The sequence below is a fragment of the Manacus vitellinus genome, unplaced genomic scaffold, assembly GCF_001715985.3.
Source record: "Manacus vitellinus isolate BGI_N305 unplaced genomic scaffold, ASM171598v3 scaffold_15_pilon, whole genome shotgun sequence".
Taxonomy (NCBI): Eukaryota; Metazoa; Chordata; class Aves; order Passeriformes; family Pipridae; genus Manacus; species Manacus vitellinus.
Window position 1 is genome coordinate 9,887,678 of NW_021939122.1, and position 21,007 is coordinate 9,908,684.

At 35.4% G+C, this 21,007-nt stretch overlaps 1 protein-coding gene across 1 annotated transcript in view; it reads right to left on the bottom strand.

Moving 5' to 3' along the window:
• Positions 1–21,007, bottom strand: part of ADGRA1 (adhesion G protein-coupled receptor A1) — a 165,152-nt gene that overhangs the window by 110,781 nt on the left and 33,364 nt on the right. Inside the window, exons 6-8 of the mRNA XM_018069202.2 lie at positions 9,206–9,404; positions 7,757–7,906; positions 4,661–4,822 (exon numbers count right to left, since the gene is read on the bottom strand). Coding sequence (XP_017924691.1) covers positions 4,661–4,822; positions 7,757–7,906; positions 9,206–9,404 — 511 coding nt within the window. The remainder of the gene's footprint in view (positions 1–4,660; positions 4,823–7,756; positions 7,907–9,205; positions 9,405–21,007) is intronic.

A 21,007-nucleotide genomic window follows, 5' to 3' on the forward strand; every position in this document is an offset into this window, starting at 1 on the left:
ATAACTGCATTATTCTACATGCATTGTGTATCTACTGCATATACTTTATAACGGATTGTGCACGTATAGACTTTTATATAAATTCACAGGGTGAAAAAGAAAACAGAATTTATTTAAAAATAGGATATAGAATTGTACAACAGCATAGTGGGTTTGCTAAAATCTTCCTTCCATAGGACTGTATCAGTTTATATCAGTTATATTAGTTACTACTATATCAGTTTTGCAATTGTGTCATTATTAGCTTCAATGGAATCTGGAATTAAACTAATACAGTTATACAAAGAACTAGCAACAGCAGGCATAAGAATTATTTAAAAAATGAACAAGGATGTGCTTTCTACCCCAGAAATTAAACAGAAACCTTCTTAGCTATTTAGTAGTTGAATATTGTTTTTAATAGATCATATTTCATTATGATATTGAACACGACTACGTGGTTCAAGGCAACACCATGTACAGGTAGGTTTGTGACCTACCCTTTGGCAAGGTGAAGTGTCTACATGGAGGTTGTAGCAGAGTGCAGATATGCATCTCTATCCTTAAACTAGTATTTTCATTTCATCACAGGCCTGTGCATGAGATAAACAGCTCGTATTATAATCAGGTTGACTAGCTTAGACTGGTACCACACCAACAGGACTATATGGTTTCTGCTTCCAGGCACAGATTGATTAGTGATCTGTGAGCGTACGTATTTTACATACTGACTGCAATGTAAAGATACCTGAGTTAAGCCACAAATGAGCAACTTTAGCAGTAGGGAAAGTGTACCAATGGAGTAGATTTCCATTACTGTACTTGCTTCTGTTATGCAAGCTAGCAGTACAGAAGTACTGTAAATCTACTCAGTAAAAACAGGTGTGAATCCTTCAGAATTCGGGGCATTTTGCTGACAAGAAATGACTTCACTGAAGAAAATGGCATTAATTCATGCTAATAAATGAATCTAAAGAAAATGTTTTGCAGAGCAGGATAAAGGGTAGCCTAACTGTGTAAAAACCACAGTACCAGAACAAATTAAATTTTAGCATGAGATACAGTGCATGACTTGCCAGTATTCTTTTGAACTTATCAAATGGTTTTTGAATGTACCTTCTTCAGACACTTTCCAAAATGAAAGTCATGAAGTCTCATTAAACATTTTACTTTTTGTCAAAATTACACAAAATCTAGAAGCTTACAATATATTTTAATACTTTTTTATATATAAGTAATATACTTCTACTTATAAGTAGAAGTACCCTAAAGATTCTTTTCAGTTATTTCTAAATTCCTAAAAACTCCATTTTTTATATGAAATTTCCACCTCTTCTGTCCTTGCCTGATGGTGATTTATTTTTTATACTTGAATAAAAATGTCAAAGATCAGTAAGAATCAAACACCTTTTGCATTAAAAATCCAGTGTCTGTTTGTTGAAAAGTCCAAAAAAATCTGAAACTAGGTTTCCCTCTGTAAGTTTTTGTATCATCCGTAGATAGCCTTTCAAGGAGTTACAAATTGTACTCCTTGCAGAATACTATAATCCATATCACAGGAATCAAGCTCCATGACTCAGTTAAAGCTCCCGTGGTTAACAGGTTTTCTTTAATCTTGGGAAAACCCATTTAATTATTCATAGTTTCATGTTTTCTGTTATACAATGGGCATAACACTACATTGGTGGGGTAGTGGTGAACAGAGCGATTGCTAGATAATGCTGTATGAGGATACAATTGATTTCACAACAGCAAACTCTATTTTTTAAATTTTCAATATTAAATTCTTTAATCATTTGGGGTTTTCCACTCTCAAAATTTACTTGTAAAGGCCTTATAATGTCTAAACAGTGTGAACATGCCATTGTCAGCACCTAGAAACAGATGGGCAAAATGCAAGGTAAACCAGTGTTCATTATGTAGGATTGCAAAATGAGCTACAAAAGGGATACAGATGAACCCAGAGCAAAATTATCCATGGAAACAAGCCACAGTTAATCCTGTCTCTAAGCAGTACAGATGCAGAAAATGATAATTTGTGTTCCATTTCTTAAACCTCTGATAAAGGCACCACTCAGTAGAAGGACCAAAGGGGACTGTTACCTGGGTATGCTGAGAGCAGTGCTGAAGGCTGCAAATGCTGAAAACACAAAGAGCCATGTTGTCTAAAATACTCTGACAGTCTCACTGGTTGGAGAGTGAAATAAAAGCTCTTCAGGGGCTGGGTTTTAAAACTATTGCACGTGTCTGACAGAAGCATTGTGGTAAGTTTTACCATCATTTGTTGTTATCAAAAGGAAATCTTCCTTTTCAAACTGCACATCTAACATGTATACACAGAAATAAAACGAAAGCAGGAGCAAAAAAGTGTCTCAGAACAACACTGAAGAGAAATTCATTTGGGTGTGCTAGCCATACAGACCCAACCCAAGAGCACTTGGTTGCCCAGGGCACCCCTGGCTTCTCTGGCTGCACCCAGGGGCTCTGCTCTGGAGGGGGCTTCCATTTGCTTCTTTCTGGTCCAGTGCCAAGCTGAAGCTGCTCCAAAGCCTCAGCTGAGCTCCATGAGGGCTGACTCCAGCCCTGTTGTCCTTCACTGACCTGGGGCCATCCTCATCACCACCACCTGGCCTGGTGACCACCAGGATGCAGCTGGGTCTGGTCACCATCCCTGGGCCTGTCCCTTACCCTGACCTGCAGCCTGGTGTCCCCACCTGGCCTCACCACAGCTGAGGACCTGAGCACTCCTGGGCTGGAGCTCCTCAGGCACCAAAACGACGTCTTCTTTGTTTTATCGCTGTATGATTATTACATGAAACATTAAATATATCATATTTTTATATATTTATGTGAAATTGTCTAGTACTGCAAAGCTGCTAGTGGTCACTCTTCCTGCAGAGTGTTTTGTATGCCATTAGACAGCAAGGGAAACCTAAGAAGATCTAAACAAAGTTATCCATCCTGGTATATTTCTGACCTTGAAATCAGTGATTCCCCAACCTCCTGCAACTGGAAAAACATTTTTTCGTCCCAAAATTGATGTAGGAGTAACAGTCATGGCTCCCAAGTAGCTTTTCAATGCTGGAACACAGTCATGCACGTGAGACATGGCACTTAGGGACATGGTTTAGTGGTGGACCTGGCAGTACTGAGTTAATGGTTGGATTCAATGATCTTAAAAGTCTTTTCCAACCTAAACGATTCTATGTGACAACGGCTGACACAGCTTACAGAGTTACTCTTTTTTTTGGAAATTGTACTATAAGCCACTGCCTACCTAAGCTTGGGGGGTTTATTTGCTGTTTCCTAAAATAAAGAAAGTAGATGCAATTTCTGTGAGACAGCTTGCTGGCTGGCCTCCCAAAGGAACAGACGTGTTTGGTATTGAATGAGATGACACCAAAAATACTCCACAGCTTTGTTTATTTACAAATTGCACTCAACAGTAAACTAATTCTCCTACAGAAAACCATAAGAAGCAAAAAAACAAAGCATGGCCAAACAGTTAGTGACACAGGTCTAAGTTTGAGTACACAGAATTACTGTTTTCAGTAATGTCAACAGCTTCCTGAAGCAGTGACAAAAAAAAAAAAGGTGGCCTTTGTCACTTGACATTTAAAAGAAATTTAAGCATAAAACAACAGAGCCCTCCTAGCTATCACAGTGAAAAATACTTCTAGAAGGGACATTAATGTCTCTGTGTATTTAATATACTTTTAGCAAATTTGATTCTTTTATATAAATGTAAATTAAATAAATACCTTCCTACAGAAAACAGTCCAATATATTTTTGTCTTTGTTTGAAAGACTGCTTTTCTGAAAACATACAGTGAAGGAACTAAGGCTATTATGTTATTTGGCTCACTCAGTAATTCAGCTCAGCTTATAATTCCTTTTTTTAACTTTTACTTTTATACATTATTACTTCAATTGAAATGGTACCTGAACTCACTTTTTAATAGTATTTTCGTGTAAATGCAGTGAACAACTGAGAAAAGAATAAAGGTTGTTTAAAATCAAGCAAGCAAAATCAAGCAAGCAAACTAACCCAAGGAGAGATAAGGCTTTAAAGTATTTATCTAAAATTCTAAAAGGGTAAGTTTCAAGCTTTTGATTTAGATGTATTTCTACTAATTAGATGTTGAAACTGGCAAAAAGACGGTGTCTCAGTGTACAATCCCTCAGTATCCAAGTGGCAGATTTGTGTAGATGGAGGCCAAGGAATTAAAAAAAATATTTCAAACAGCTACAGTTTGCTTCTAAAAAACTAAAACTAACCCCAAATCAGTAATGTTCATCACATGATAGACCTATTTTGATAAGCTTCTAAATGCTTTAAGCAAGAATTGACCAGAATCCTCTCATAAAGGCACATTAAAATCTTCAGGCAACAAGGGATCCTGTTGTCTTTATTTAAAAATTTCACTCCTCACTCACTCAACTTGGACCTTTCAAAATAAACCAATATACTGTAGTGGCAATAAAAATAGAAACTGAGTGAATAGTAAGGACACTAGAAAGTTATGTGAACACTCTACTGTAACAATAAATAAAATTGATCAAATCAAGAAAACCATTTTTTAATACTATCTGTGATACTTTAAAAAATACTTTGGTCTTCCCCAAACAGAATTCAAGAGAAAAAAAATCTTATGCAAAGTTTTGTAATTTTATGAAATACCTTAGATATAACTTGAATATTACTGGTCAATATTTGACTTGCAATGTGTTCCACACATCGTACAATCCTGGTGCAAGCTTTGTCTTCCTTTTGAGCCATCCACAACACATGGTCATCAACCAACATTATATTGCTGGCAATTTCAATAAGAGCATCTCCAACCTGGAAGAGAAAAAAAAACCCAAATCCAAAAATGGTATTGTCTGTAAAACTTCCAAAATAAGAAAAGAGTAGATGAGAGTACAAATGAAAGCAGACACCTTATTTCTCTTGGTAACCATCATTCAAAGACAGTTTTGATTTTATAAAGAAAATTAAATGGACTGAAATAGAAAAACCAAGAAAAGAAAGTACAACTCACATCAAGGAAAAGCTCATTGATTCACAACTTTAAAGCCTGTTTTCTAGATACACCAGACAAATTGAGTCTCTCATCAGGCAACAAACAGAATTCCAGAATTATCACCCTCTTTCTTAAACTAATTAAAAGTGGCCCAGTACTTCTACAGAACTGCTTCATGTTTAATCAAAAAATGTTGAGGGAGAAGTAAGGGAGAGAAAAAAAAGAAGGAAAGTATATTTGAAAGACATCTTTGTTACAGACATAGTGCAGTAAATTTGAGACATGGCTTAGGTGCTGATGCAAACTTAGACCATCTCCTTAGCCATAGGTTTGGCAGTTTTAATTTATGCTTGTGCTAAACCAGAAGGATAGATCTTTGTTTTGCCAGAAGACGTGTTGTAGATTCTGGTATATGTTTGAAATTTTATTAGTAGAAAGAATAAACGTCACTGAGAATATTTTTCAGTAATTATTTCAAACTTAAATAAACTTTTTAAAATTCAAACACTTAATTTGAGTACAATTTCAAAAATTAACATGACCACATTACCACTATTTTTGAAGGCAAAGATATGGCAAAGATATACAGTGTTGTAATAAATAAACCTGAATAAAATGGTATATAGAAGAGAAAAAATGACTGAGATAAATATTGCTAAAGAAAAGTTCAAGGAGCTAAAAAGTCACAGAAACAGAAAAATAAGGCAAATATACAGATAATTCAGTGCAAAGGAAAAAGAAGTTTACAAATGGTGAAAAAAGTTTAAGAAATGGCTGGGATTATGAAGTTAGTTCTGTGTTTTCCATAAAAAATAAATAAATTTCGCATGTATTGCAAAGGACACCAAAATAATGAGACTGTATGTGAAATTTTATGTGACTGTTCCTGGAATATTTAATCTATTTTTGAGAACATAATTACTAGATAATTCTAGATGGCTTTTGACAATGTGACAGAGTTACTGATACAATGAATAATAATGAATCACATTAAGAGACTGGAGTGATTTATGAAAAACTATTGAAGCATACACCAATCAGCTAAGAAGAAACTTACTGAGGACAGAACAATAGTCTATAAATACAAAAAAGGAGAAAAATAAGAAAAGGAAGCAATTCATATTATAATTAAATGCATTAGAGTAAAGGCATGCAATGAAAAAAATACTATAATTTGGGCTAATATGTGTGTATTGTCCTGACAAAAAGTTGTAGTGTGTTGCAAGTATGTCCCCAGCGCAGCTGCTGAAGCTCGTGTTTGAGAGGTGAACCACCAGATGGGACAAAGTACCATCAGCTTGTATAAAAATGAACAATCTCATGCTGAATGGGAGGCACTCCCCAGAGCGGATGTACAGAAACTATACTAGCTTACCTAAAATTTTTTTTGAAATTATTTTGATAAATTGCATTTTAATTGATTTCTAATGGTTTTATATTCCTGTATTTTCAGCTGTCTTGTATTAAATGAAGTTCAGTCTGATTTATAATTACAAGTGCAGCCTCAGGCACGAAACTATTGACACTTAAACTTCACATGTAATTTTGCACCTTGTGAGTGAGAGTTCAGAAATGGGTGTCAGTAGAGAGCTCAATGAATGAGGACCCTACTCAGTGAACTTGAGAGGGAGAAAACATGTGTAAATTTAAAAATAGAAGAAGGAAACAGAGAGAAATTAGGAGAAATGCTTTGAATTAAGAAAATAATAAGGGATTACTAAATAAGATACGTAAAGATAAGTGATAGAGATGTTTTGATACCAAAGATCAGAAACTGAAACCTATTTGAAAGGTGGAAGAAATCAGAAGAGTAGAGATGGTGCTCAACTTTAATTTTAAAGATAATGCAGTAACTGCTAGAAATATAAAGCGACTTCATGGCAAATCCAAATGCTTATTTTGAATTTTAAATTTTTGTTTTGTCAGAAAGCAGTAAGATCTTATCAGGATTTTGAGGTGAAATAAAGTTGCAGCTTTGAAATGTGATTCTTGGAGAGCACTTAATAATACACTTTAGATTTAGTGTATAATAGTGAAATTGAAGTTGGAGGCTTGAATTGGCACTAAAATGTTAACTGTTACAATTCCCAGAGCCAGAATGGAATGAACACTGCCAAACCAAAAGAAAACAAATGTTTTAACTATAGCTATCCTGTGTACAAAAATTACAGTTTATGAAATCTTTATGCTAGAAGTTACTCTGAAAATTAACAGTAACAAAGCTAGGATGAACATTTCTGTTCTCTGTAAAAACCTTTTTTTCCCAGAGGGTTTGCATAACTCCCTGTAAAAATGGCATACATAATGCTAAAAGTTTCTGTACAAAGTTACACATAAAGACATATTATCTTCTCTTTACATGAAGTGATACTTCCTTTCAAAACTCAGTGAAAATCTCCTGATGAAATGGAGAAAACAAAAGAAGCATGTGTAACTCCAGCGACCAGATGGAGAGGCACCTTGAGTCCATGTCAGATACGCTAGAAATTAAAATCTAAAAAAGAATTAAAGAAGTGGCTTATTAAAAACCCGTTTTTATTCCTAAGCAGCAATGCCCTTGTCAGTCAGAGGAGAAGGTTTAGTTGTTTTTTTGGCATAAAGAGACATATCACAGTATAGGCAGAACACTTGCAATGAGCAATCAGTTTCAGAAGCTACTCTTCAGTGTGTGCCTGCATACATTAAGACAGGGCCATATGTGAAGACTTCACTCCTAAGTGATAGTTTTTTTCAGCATAGAGAAAATATCTTACATCTTGAACTTCATCCACGAAGACAATTAACTTTTCCATTATATAAGCCAAATATATTACATCCATTTTATCTGCAAAGAGGGAAGCACCTCTTGTGTAGGCTGTCAGCTGGCGGGAAAATTCAAGCACGGTTGTCAAATTGATGTGCATCTGAAAATACATCAGAATTGTTAGGTGTAATAAATCAGCTAGCTTCATTCTCTTTAAAAACTGGAGATCACATCCATCTGTATAATGCTTCCTATAATTTCACATGGATTTATGTGCATCAATATACCATGGATATAAATTTCAGAGGCATATGAATATATCTTCAGCCTTAGGTCTTAGATTTCATTGCTGTTATCTGAAGAAACCACCACAACAGGCCAACAAATTTTGAAGATTTTTATCTACTTCTTCTAGACTGTAACTATCTGGCCTCATAAAATACACCAAGTTACTAACCTTGCCTTGTCTCTAGATCATCATGAAAACAACAGCAAGGGTTCCTATATACAGTGGTGCATGGTGGGAGAATAAGGGTACTGAGTTGAAACAAAAGTTCAGTCTGGTTATGAAGAAAATCTTTCCTGTCATGAGGATAGTCAGGCATTTGAACAGGTTACCCCCAGAAGTTGTGCAGCCTCCATCCTCAGAGGTTGTAAAGACCTGGGTGGCTAAAGCACTGAGAAACTGGGCCTAACCTCATTGCTTAACAGGAGCATGGACTTGATTCTAGACATCTTCGTAATTATTACCCTATAATTGCACTGCCTCTCTTAATATTGTAATAATTCTCATTTAAGTATGAACCCATCTGAAAAAAAACTTTCTGTGGTATTATCTGGCACTACTGATACCACTAGGGAAGAAATGATCAAGGAAACTGAAAGTTGTAAAATTTAGTATGACAGTTACACATCTGGGCCATCCCTCATGCTGTTTCCTCTTATGCTCTTTTTTTGTCATTAATTTCCATCCATCTTCTTTTTCATCTTATTCTCTCTTTTACTTATCCATAAGAAACAATTTTAAGTACTGCTTTTCTTGAAGACATCAAAAAGGCATTCTAAAGTAAGCTTCATTTCACTTCATAAAGAAAGGTACTTCAGCTGACAAAACTCTGATATGGGACTTCATGAGAAATTAATATTTTTCTGGAAAAAATGCACGAGGAGAAGACAAAGAAGGAATGGAAGTGAAGGACTGATCACTCTGGCAACATTACTAATGATCATCTAGACTTCGAACATTCAAAGGAAAAAAGATTAACATAAAGGCAATAAATGCTGTGCTCTTGTTTCTACTACAATTTCCAATTACCAAAGAAACACATTGTTGTCTTTCAAGTAAAGCATTTTGTCAAAAGTTCATCTATCCCAAACTTGTGGCTAAACAGACATTTCTTGCAACGTATTGAACAAAATCAGTACTAGAGAAGGGAAGCTCTAGATTTCATAACGTTACCTGACTAAAAGCATGAAGAACTTGAGTTATTTCTTGTGAATAAGGACATTCAGAATAGTTTTCTTCATCCCAGCGTCCAGTTCGATTACATTTACGCCATGCTTTGGGCACTTCTGCACCACTGTGAAATGCAATGGAGTTAAAAGAATACTGGAGACAGGGATGGTAAGCTGTTATCCCGGCCAAAGTTTTGGGCCACCTATAAAGAGCATGATAATAAAAATTACAATGCAAAAGGCAACTTACAATATAGCAACAGTATACAGAATATATGAGAAAAAAGGCTATTTCAACTTTCTCTCACTACATTTTATAAAGAATTAATTTGTTTCCTTGGAAAATGTCAAAATTACACAGGTTCAAGTCTGGCTGGTCAAGTCTGCAGAATTAATTCTGCATTAATTCTAGGAAGGTGTTTGGTGTTAAGGGAGGAGAAAGGGATGGTGTTTTCACAACATTACTCTTCGCAGACTGCAAAAAGCAGAGCAGTAAGTCCACGAAGCAAAAAAACCCTCCTCAAACCCTATTACCACATGCTGTTAAAGGTGATTGCTCAAAATGTACTTGACAATCTCGGCTTTGCATTTTGACCCATCACTACAAAGCCCTCTCTGCCTCAAAGCCTCAAAAAAAATCCCTGAATGTCTCAGAAAACAAGAAACAAAATTTCAGCGTAGATCATGGCTACAGAGGAGGAAGGAACTAGCCCTCAAAAATCAGCTATTTAGGTATAGTGGTTTACATACTGCGATTCCAAAACAGTTTTGAAAACAAACTAAATCAAGAGTAGCCGGAGTTGTTCTATTTAGCTGATGGATCTATTATACAATACATTCTCTCTATATATCTGCTGCATTCTCTAGAATGGCACAACTGGATCTGTTTGTATAGGTACCAAATCTATTGTCATTTACAACCTAGTATGGACAGAACAGGATCAGGTAATTGGGAGAAATCAAAGAAAACCATAAGTGTATCATCAGCGAGTCAGCAAGTCTGGAAAGGATATGGTTCTTTAATTGCACTGATGTAATGACTGATCCCAAACAATCACAAAAATATTCTGCCTGTCAATGAAGCCACAACCTGACAATCAATTTTTGCTCAAACATATGTATTAGCTCTTCTTAGTTATACAATGTAGGTTCATTTGTATATTGTTACCTAATATACTGATAGGTTTTGGGCTATATAAGTTTTCCTCACTTCAAAGAAAAGCTAAGGAAAAAAAAAATTTTTATTTGTCACAACTGTGACTGAAATAATTCAATTTTTGATGTCAAAACAGTTGATGCCAAATGAAATATGAAAGGAGCTTTCCCAAAACCTAAAAATATGTAAAGTAGTACAGAGTATAGTAATATAGAGGCCTTTTTGCCTCTGGGCTGAAATATTATTTTTAGTAAAACATTTGCATTAATGCAATTGGGCCACACTGAGTGGCAGCTTAACTAAAAAGTAAAACTAAAGAGATAATCCTGAAACTAGCATTATCTCGTATATTCCTTTATGAATAGGAATGATAGCATACAACGACATTCCCATTTGCATTTCAGAATAAGGTTACAGTGTGCTAGAAAACAAACAAACCACTAGGAGTAAAATATCACCATCACAGAGAAAACCTCCTAGTAAAAAAGGCCACTTCATTCCGACTCACAGTGCTTAATTCTTACTGCAGTTATGCAATTATAAATACCACCTAGGTTGGACAACTGAAATAGTCACACTTCCCTAACAGTTGATTCTTTCCCCCTTTTTTTTGCGCAATAAAAGAACTGTTCTTTTTAGCTTTGCTTTTGTGGTTCAGCTCTTTCTACTTACATACTTGTTATGCTACCAAAACTTCAAAGACCTTTGTAAGAAAAATTGCTGGTGTGATAGCTCCATCTCTGAGGATAAACCTTTAGAACAATTTCAAGTGCTAATGCTGAGTTTAAGCCTGACAAACTCTCTACAATTTAAAATTCATTCCCTCAAATGCCAAGAGAACCTACGGACTCAGCCTCCTTTTGATGCACATTTAAAAAATAAATTTATATGGATTTCTAGAAAGATGATCAATAGGTAGAGAAATGTCCACTCCTGTTCTTTCCATTTATATAAAATGACAAAAATGCCCCTGGTGTTAGTTTGTGCAGCCTGTGGAATTTATATAAATTTAATTATGGAGAAAAGGATGTCATTTTATGGCAAGAACATGAACTTTATAAGTTGTCACCTAAAAGACTCAGTATGTGTTATCTGATAGGAAGTACATATATTTTAAAAGATCTAATTAAAACATATTTAAGCACATCCACTACGAGAAAACACAATGGCAGGTTTTGTGATGACAAAAAAATCTATAGCTAAGATTGTCAAAGATCTCTAATGCATTTTAATTCATATATATGTATTGCTCAGCCATTTTGCCTCAGCAAAAGAGGCAAACTCGATGGAACTGAGGTTAACACATAATAAAATAGTTTTGTGATAAAGAGAAAACAGATTATGCGAGTAGGTTTTTTTAAACTCTTTTTAATGCAATCCTTTATTTCTATTCAAACACAAGAAACAGTAATAAAAAGCCTTTGGGAAAGTTTTAAAGGTAACCTAAAAATAAAGAGAGGCTTTCAGGTCAGAAGTATTTGCAGAACATTCTGGTGTTTAAGAGAAGCTTCCTTTCTCATCTGCTTTTCCTTTCATTAAGTATTCAAGCTGAATTCTTATTATAATTCACTTGGTAACAAATTACTGTCTTGATTTCTCAATGGGAATGCCATCATACATCAGTCTTATTGTCAAGCAGTTAATTATATCTTGTTTAAGAGCTTTCTGCATATCATCGGAGTATTTAGAGCTAACTGAAAACAATACCAAATTCCACAGAAACCTTAACTTTTTCTTCAGATTAGAAGGATTAAAATTTTAAAAAGCTCCACCAGCATATGTAGACAAAAGTAAAGATAAGGCAAACACTAAATTTAGTTCACAAAATTTTGTAGACTCTAAGATTCAGATAGCAGGATGGATGTACTTTGTAAGCATGTGATATACCAGTGGAACTGTGTGTGTCCTTAGGCTCACCTCAGACAATCTATTTGCTTTACCAAGGATTTTTACTTGCTGTTTTGAGTCCCTTCAGTGAAATATTTTACTAAATTTCATGTCATTTATTACCTCTAATCTCAGCTGAACAAAACCATCAGAACTGGAACAGAGTACTGAAGTAAGTAAAAAGTACTGAAGGTTTAATCTTCTACTACTTTAATGCAGTGTTATCATATTCTACAAAGATCAAGAACAATTTTGAACCTTCTCTTACTTACCTCATTTTCTTGAAATTTTCCATAATTGCATACTGAGGAATTAGAAGATTCTCTGACTTTCACAAACCACCTGAAGAACCAGCTCCCATTTCCCATAAAAATCATATAGTGCTCCTACTTTCTATAGTATTACATAAAAATGACAACTAAAATAAGTGACATCATAACTGACACTGAAGTATCATGTAACCATGAATATGGTGCGTACTTACATTAATATATGAAACATACTCCCAAAACAGAAAATCATACCTGAAATCTCCCTTGTTGTTAATAACTCTTTCTGCAGGGCAGTACGGTGCAGCTGTTTCAAGTACCACAATTTCTACTTGTTTAGTGCTATTTCCATAGGAATTGTTGACTAGACACTCCCAATTTCCAGTTGCATCAACATCAATACTGGATAGGATAAGTTCACTATAAAAATAAAAGAGCCATTGTTGTATATATTGAATTACACAGGTATCAAGTCATTGGTTTTCTGAAATTAATTTTTCAGAGATTTTCTATGAAAATATAAAAATGGGTTTTGCTCTGTTATTAGAGGGACAGACAGTATGTAAGCGATTGGTATTGAGCTCTTAGCAGCACCAATTTGTATTGACTACTCAGATTGTAACAGGCTGTAACACAAACCATTACAAAAGAATATCTGTCACTTATCAATGCCCATTCTCCTCTCCCCACATATTATAAAATGTTGGGTTTGTTGCCTAATCAAGCACTTGGAAGTCAGAAATGCATTTGAAGTTGGTCACACAACCAGTCCACAGAGAATGCTTCCCTTCAGCTGTGACTGCAGCTCCTGTGGCATTTCAATAGCAGACACTGCTACTCTTGTGGTAGCTTGGGAAAGTTTTTGAGAATAGCCATCAACTTTGGAAGTCATATATAATTTTATTGCTGAATGCAAAATGAGATGAGGCAAATGCTGATACTTCTTTCAGTACTTCCACTACTTCTTTGACACTGTTGCCCCACCAAATATGACATGTAGTTATTAATATCAATAAATCAAGGTTTCATTAATTCTTTATAATAAATGTTAGACAAGTTATATGCTTTCTGGCTACTCTTGCAATCATAGAATGGTTTGAGTTGAAAGGGACCTTAAATACCATCTAGTTCCAAACCCTCTGCCATGGTCAGGGACACCTTCCACTAGACCAGGTTGCTCAGAGCCCCATCCAACCTGGCCTTGAACACTTCCAGGCATGGGGCATCCACAGCTTCTCCAGGCAACCTGTTCCAGTGTCTCACCACCCTTACAGTGAAGAATTTTTTCCTAATATGCAAACTAAACCTAGCCTTTTTTCAGTTTAAAGCCATTTCCCCTTGCCCTGTCACTACATACCCCTGTAAACAGTCCCTCTCCAGCTTTCTTTCAGGTCCCCTTTAGATACTGGAAGGTGCTCTGAAGTCTCCCTGAGTCTTTTCTTCTCAAGGTTGAACAAACCCTACTCTTCTAACCTGTCTCCATAGGAGAGGAACTCCAATCCTCTGAGTGTCTTCATGGCCCTGCTCTGAACTCACTCCAACAGTCTGTATCCTTATGTTGGGGGCCGCAGAACTGAAAGCAGCAGTCCAGGAGGGGTCTCAAGAGAACAGAGGGGAAGAATCACCTCCTTCAACCTGCTGCCCATACTCCTTTGGATGCAGCCCAGGACACAGTTGGCTTTCTGGGCTGCAAGTGCACACTGCCAGGTCACGCTGTGCTTCACATCAACCAACACCCCCAAGTCCTTCTCTGCAGGATCGCAGTCAATCCATTTTCCACCCAGCCTGTATTTGTGCTTGGGGTTGCTGCAACCTGCATGCAGGACCTTGGACTTGGCCAATACAAATATTGTGCATCACTGCACCATACCAATATTTAAAAGCCTAGGCTAAACATTCTATATATAATAAGAGAAGAAGGAAATAATTTCACTTTTAAAATTGTTCTGGTAAGTATTTTCTATGTGTTTTTAATCTGCCAAGAAGTTTTCCATCATCTAATGGATGTATCACAGGCCTTACCGAAATCAACAAAGTTTAGTTTTTCAATTTACTTCATCAGGACTACAATTTTATCTAATTACTCTAACTCTATAGATAGCATAGACAAAAAATAATATTAACTACTACATTTTAAGAAGGTAACACATTGTATCTTAAATCTGCCATTGGGTAGAAATAAATTTTACTACAGTTTTAAAGAAAGTACCGCTTTTGAAAGTAGTTGGGAGAGGGAAAAAGGTAGTAATTATCTGAAATATTTACTTTGCTTTACAGAAATGGCTCATCTTTGAATATGCCTTGTGGTTTAGATAATTAGAAATTATGTGAGAAGAAATGCAGTAGAGTCAGAAAGAGGGAGAAGGTACATTATAAAAACTGAAGGACAGAATTAAAAGTTAATAAATTTATTTCAAATCTGTATTTAAAATAAAATCTTAAAAATTCTACTTGTGACCTTTGGCACTTTGTGTAGAGCCTGACATTTCAAAAGATATACACATAATATTTTTTTTCTAACTTTTTGCTCTTTTAAACTTCTCTGAAATTGTTATCATTTCTCACTGTAGACCTTTGTACTACATTTTACATGCACTTTTATTAACTTGGCTAGAAGAAAGGATTGAATCTAATCTCCAAGTGTATAGACCACTTCTGATACACATAAAAGTAGACAACAATCAAGGTAGGCAGTGATTAGACAGCTGCATATGCAATTTTCTCTTTGAAAAATATATACAAGGAAAGGTTACTTTCTCAAGTACTTACTACAGGATCATTATCTGTGTCCCCAGAAAACAAGTAAACTATGGTAAATAGTCTGTGACTTAAGTCAAATTGCTTCAGAATTTTTTCATAGTTCTCCAGATGTTCAGTGAAATTTATTGTTAAATGGTAACTTTAAAAATCTCACACTTCCTATATGATGGCTTTGAGCTCCAAGTACTTTGAAATCCCCTATTTCATTTTTACAATGAATTCTAACACGTTTTTATTGCTAAAAATACAGAAAAATCATTACTATTCTCCGACAGAGTAGCTCAATATTTTAATGTCAAAAGAAGTAACTTTTCTCTTAAGAAGCCTCAGGTGAATAGCCCAGTAACAGCAGCCTCTTTGTTAATTCTTAATATATCTTTTCACATTCAGGTTGAAATACTTAAGTGAAATTAGGCAGTTTATAACAATGTTTTAATTAAATCTTACATTTCACATGTCACAACCTCACCTCATCTTTACAGACAGTTAAGAAAGATTAAATTCCTAAAGCTTACAAAGACAATTATACATAACATTTTTTCACTGAAACAATACAAATATTCACTTGTAGCATCAGAACTCGGAGACTTCCCAAGTGAATGTATGATACATGTGTTGATATTTTTGTATATTTTCTATAAAATATCTGTAATCATTGTTAATGACACGAATTTGATAAAATTGGGAACCATGGTGATTATTAGGTAAATACAATACTTGAGCATATTATAAATGTTAAAAGTAATCAATATGAAGATATATAAATACAAAGGGTACGTTTTCCATTTATTTAAATTACTGAAATGTGTTCTGATGTGAACTTATCTACTGCCTAACAGATCTCCTGTCATTAGATGAAGTTTGCCAGTTTCACAGACAAATATTTAGTGATACATCAGTGTTGCTTCTGATAGAAATGTAATACTTGAACACTGGTTCAAATTATCTAAAATGATGACTAACTTCTCACATTCAACTTTTAATCTTCTATTGCCCTTTCTTTAGATGGTTATAAAAAATAAGCCAGAATGGGCTTATGCAATATAGAAGAAGCTGTACAATGAATAGATCATGAAACTGTCTTCTGAATTACCATCTGGCCACTGTAAATGACGCATTCATTTATATTCCTCTTGGAATATTTTGGGTAGCGAGCCCAGTGGTGAAACTCTTCATTTACTTACCATCTGGATATGACAAATGATAAATTGATCTTATACCTCTGGAGAATTTGGGGAACTGAATTAAAAATAAAAAAGTGTTTTAATACTTAAAAAGAGCAGTCAACTTGATCCTTTAACATATTCTCCACTTACAATCCTTGAAGACTTTGATTTCACAGTCCTGGCAGAGCAGGAAAAAACGGTACCCTTTCTTGGGTATAGAATTTTAAAACTCTTCATAAAGTGTTCTAGTAGGTCAGTCAGATATTTTAAGTCTTGGCACTGGCAAAGATCTCTTTTGGCAATGGCAACTAGTCTTTGTAAAAGGCAAGAACTCTCCTGTAAGCTGAGAACATGGTAGGACTTTCTGGTTTAGGAGCCTGACAAGATAACAACAGAATTAAGAGAGGACAGCTCTTTGCTGTAATCTTTTCTTCTTTATCCTATGTCACAGAAGATAATAAACATTAAGCCACAAATGAAACAATCTTGCCTCTCCTATGCAGCTTTCCTAAGGATGGAGTATAAGTGAACAAGAGTTCCTACCCCCTCTACATCAGCAATCACATCCCACTTTGCCATGGTGCGATAGTTGCTACTTTCTGTGGAAATTTTTGACCTTCAGAGGTCAAATTCTTCATGAAGAATCAAGAATGAGAGGAAATGGCCTCAAGTTGCAACAGAGGGGAGGTTTCAATTAGATATTAGGCAAAATTTCTTCACAAAGGGTGGTCAGGCATTGGAACTGGCTGTCCAGGAAAGTGGTGGAACACCATTCCAGGAAATGTTCAAATGGCATGTGCATGGGGTACTTGGGGATTTGTTTAGTGATGAACACCATGGTGCAAGGTTAACACTTGGACTCAATGATCCTAGAGGTTTTTTCAAACTTTAACAATTCTATGATACTCTATGATGATAAAATGAAGTCAGACATTCATAAGATGGTGTAAAGGCAAACTGAATGTGAAGATTGCTGCCTGATGAGAAAAGGATGACTAACAGGCTTTTCTCAAGTTCTCCTTTGAAATTATAGCGACCTTCTCAGTAAAAATATTGAAAGGAAGAAAGAGAATATACATGATTCTCTTTTGTACTGGGAAATTTCATGCATGGTAGGATTCCTTTTTTTAAATGTGATGACTGACATATTGAAAAATTAATTAAAATGTACAGCTGATGCACTTTCATGAAAAAATGGTTATAATATTCAATAGAAGCCCGTGGCATTTGTCATTACAAAGAGAGGAACCATAATACAAGCAGAAGCCAAACTCATGTAATCAAGTAACCTATGACAATAGATTTCTATTTGAGGCATAGTTTTGCATTGCTACAGTTATGCATAACTAATTAGACAATCAGAAGTAGGTCTCATTATGCAGAGTTCCTCAACCATGTCCTGAAGTAATACCACAGCGACATTTACTGCATGCCCCAGCAGTCATTTGCATGCCAGGAAACAGCGTAATGACTAAAGAGGAGACTTTAGCACCATATTTTGATTGGCTTTCCATAAGAAACATTTCAAAGTCTGACTTAAGTTTCTCTAAAACTTGGGAAGACTCGCAAGAAAATGAAAATTAATTACTTAAATAGAGATAAAATTTAGGTTTCCTTATATTCTTCTTCTTCAAAAAAGATAAATAGCTAATGTGCTTCTACAGTTCAGGCAGAAGGTTTGCAAACCATGCATCAAACCCATACCACCTTAAATTATTAATACTAACACACAATTTAAAAAATCAGTGTTGGTCTCCAGAGTACACTGCTGCTTGGAACACAGCCTTTCACAGGGGATATAAGGTTAAAACATGGAAAATGAAGGGAGAATCTGTAAATCAAGGCACTTGTCTGAACTCAAACTGCTAGTCTGATCTCTCTGACAAAATTAGTTATTTACTCATGAAAGAAAGAGCTTTGGAAGGCTGATGGCCTTTAAAGTAAACTTGTGTCCAGGCAACGGCAAGAGAAAAAGAAGATGAAAGGTGGTACTTGTTTTATGCTAGATGCCTAGAAAATATTTTCAAGTGAAATCAATTTTTCATACACATTGGCAATTCAATGCACATGATTTTGTTTCTTCTGATTGAATATAAAAGCAAGGCATAACTTACTATTCACTACCATCTGTAGGTACCCAAGAAACACAATGTGCTATAACATACTTTTCCTATAATTTATCTATCATTTAATTTGTTCACATGTTAGAACCATGATGAGTTGGAATGGACCTACTTTTAGGAACAAGATATTGACAGGGAAATGCAAATGTTTAAAAATACTGTCACAGGCTAATACTCATTTGCTGCCCAACAGTCAACACTGAAATGTGTTTTCTATAGGTGGATATCAAAGAACCTGTGACCTACATATAGGCCATTAATTTGTTTCATAAAATGGAGAAAAAAATACTAATAATATTAGAGTGACTCTACTAAATCATACTCAGAAACTACATCAGAAAACTAGACAGCTCTACAGCACACCACAACAGGTTTGGTTTGTTGCATGATCTTCTTATTCACTGAGCTTGCCAGGTAGAGAGAGACTACCAGCTACTGTGCTGCATTGAAGGGTGTGCATAAAGATGTTTGCATTTATCTTCATACTCCCACAGTCCTAGACATGCCAGTCTAGCTAGCTGAGAACATAAGGTGGGGAGAGAAAAAAAAAGGTATCAACGGCTCTAGAGCACTCAAATCTTTCTCTCGCTGGAGAAATCTTCAGACAGCTGGCAGGTCTGTGGTAGCACAGTGATATAAAGCTATTTGAAGAGAGTACACCTGGGCCATGGCTGATTTAAGTACTTTGTGTATCACTGAGCTTCTCTGTCAGTTAGTGAAAAGTTTAGGGATGCTCAGATGTGTTTATTGTTATTAATTTTGTTCTACAGGCAAACTGCTTGGCTGCAGGACGTGTACAACTGCAGCCTTCTGGGGAAATGGTGCTACCCCTGCTGTATGCCTTTCATCTGCCCTTAAGTAGTCTGTATGCTGCAATGTTATATCCAGAGGAAGCTTTATTTCATTAGCATAACTCCTGTGATCTGTACACTATCTATCAGAGATTCTTAGACAAAAATAACACTGTGACAATCAGACCAATAGCCAAAATTGCATAAAAAGCTTTTAAAGTAAAATATTTCCCAGATGATTCAGAAGTGTTAATCTGCTTATGACAATTCTTGATTATTTGATTACATGCCACTGGGACCAGCAAAAAACCCAAAACAATCCTCACAAAACCCCCAAACAACACACAAAAGAAAACAAACCAAAAACCTACTACATTAATTTTACAATTTGAAATTATTTATCAAATGCATACTACTTTGACAGAATTTCCCACTCTCTCTACTCAGTGAGGGTACTACAGATGGAGAAATTAATTATCTAATGAATACTTTATGGGCTGGTTGGTATATTAGGGTTAGAATACCAATGTGTTTTATTTGGTGACTTGCAAGTAATTTGGAAAGATCTAAAAAGAAGGTAAGACATAGCAGTTTCCTACATAAGAACTTCTGGAACAATCTCTATTCTTTCTCAATCTATAGTGTATCTCCAACAGTGTAAATTATATTTTGTGATGGCCAGGAGCTTTTTTTATCCTGCAGGGACAAAAAAGGGAAGGGGCTGAGACCTATTTTCATGGAATTCCAGCATGAATAATGAAGTAAAAAAGCTTCCTAAGGAATATGGTCTACAATATGTTCTTCATCTTGAACAGATTGAAATATGTGAAAAATAAAAGTAATTCAGTTACTGTTTTAATATTTCTAACATGTTTTGCTTTCAAGAAATGGTTTGTTTTAGCAATATTTAGGGTGATTTACCTAGTAGAAGGAGTGCATCAGATGCTGGACATAAGTAATAAATGCTCTGATAATAACAGTTGATGCACAGGTTTACAAATTACTACCTGGACTGAGAGAATATATATAAATATAACTAACATTGATGTTGACAGAAAAAGTAGTTTAAAAAAAGCCAGTCCCAAGATATTCACTGCAAACTGCTGCTGCAGTGCAACATCTCCTCAGCTGTAGAGCTGCAGCTGTTTGAAAGTCCACATTGAAATCATTCTGGCCCTAAAAATGAAAGCAAAAGCCTCTGATTCTCCCTCGTAGGGTATAAAATGCAAATTTTTGTTCTTACTACTGAACATTTCAGTGGTGTGGCTGGATGGACCCATACAGAGCTGCAGGATATATGCAGAGATGGAAGTGAGAGGTTAAAATGTAATGCAAGGCATTTTCTTAATCTGGTCTCAACACCAAAGAGAGGATATTCTTTTAAAGTACTTCAAGGACTCCATCAAAATGTTTTTACAGTTCTGACTTACTACTTTTCTAGGGTATTTTAATTCTATCAGCCAAAAATACTGATTTCCTTTGAAAATATCTATTTTTCAATCAAGTTTCAATAAGCAGCTACCCAAATTAGGCCTACAGTTTTCCTGACACAGTACAATTCTTAAATAGTGGTCTATTACTTTAATGATAGAGGGTATCGTGGCTGCTGCTTTTGCTTTTCATCACATTAGGACACTTTTCCACAGGTTATATT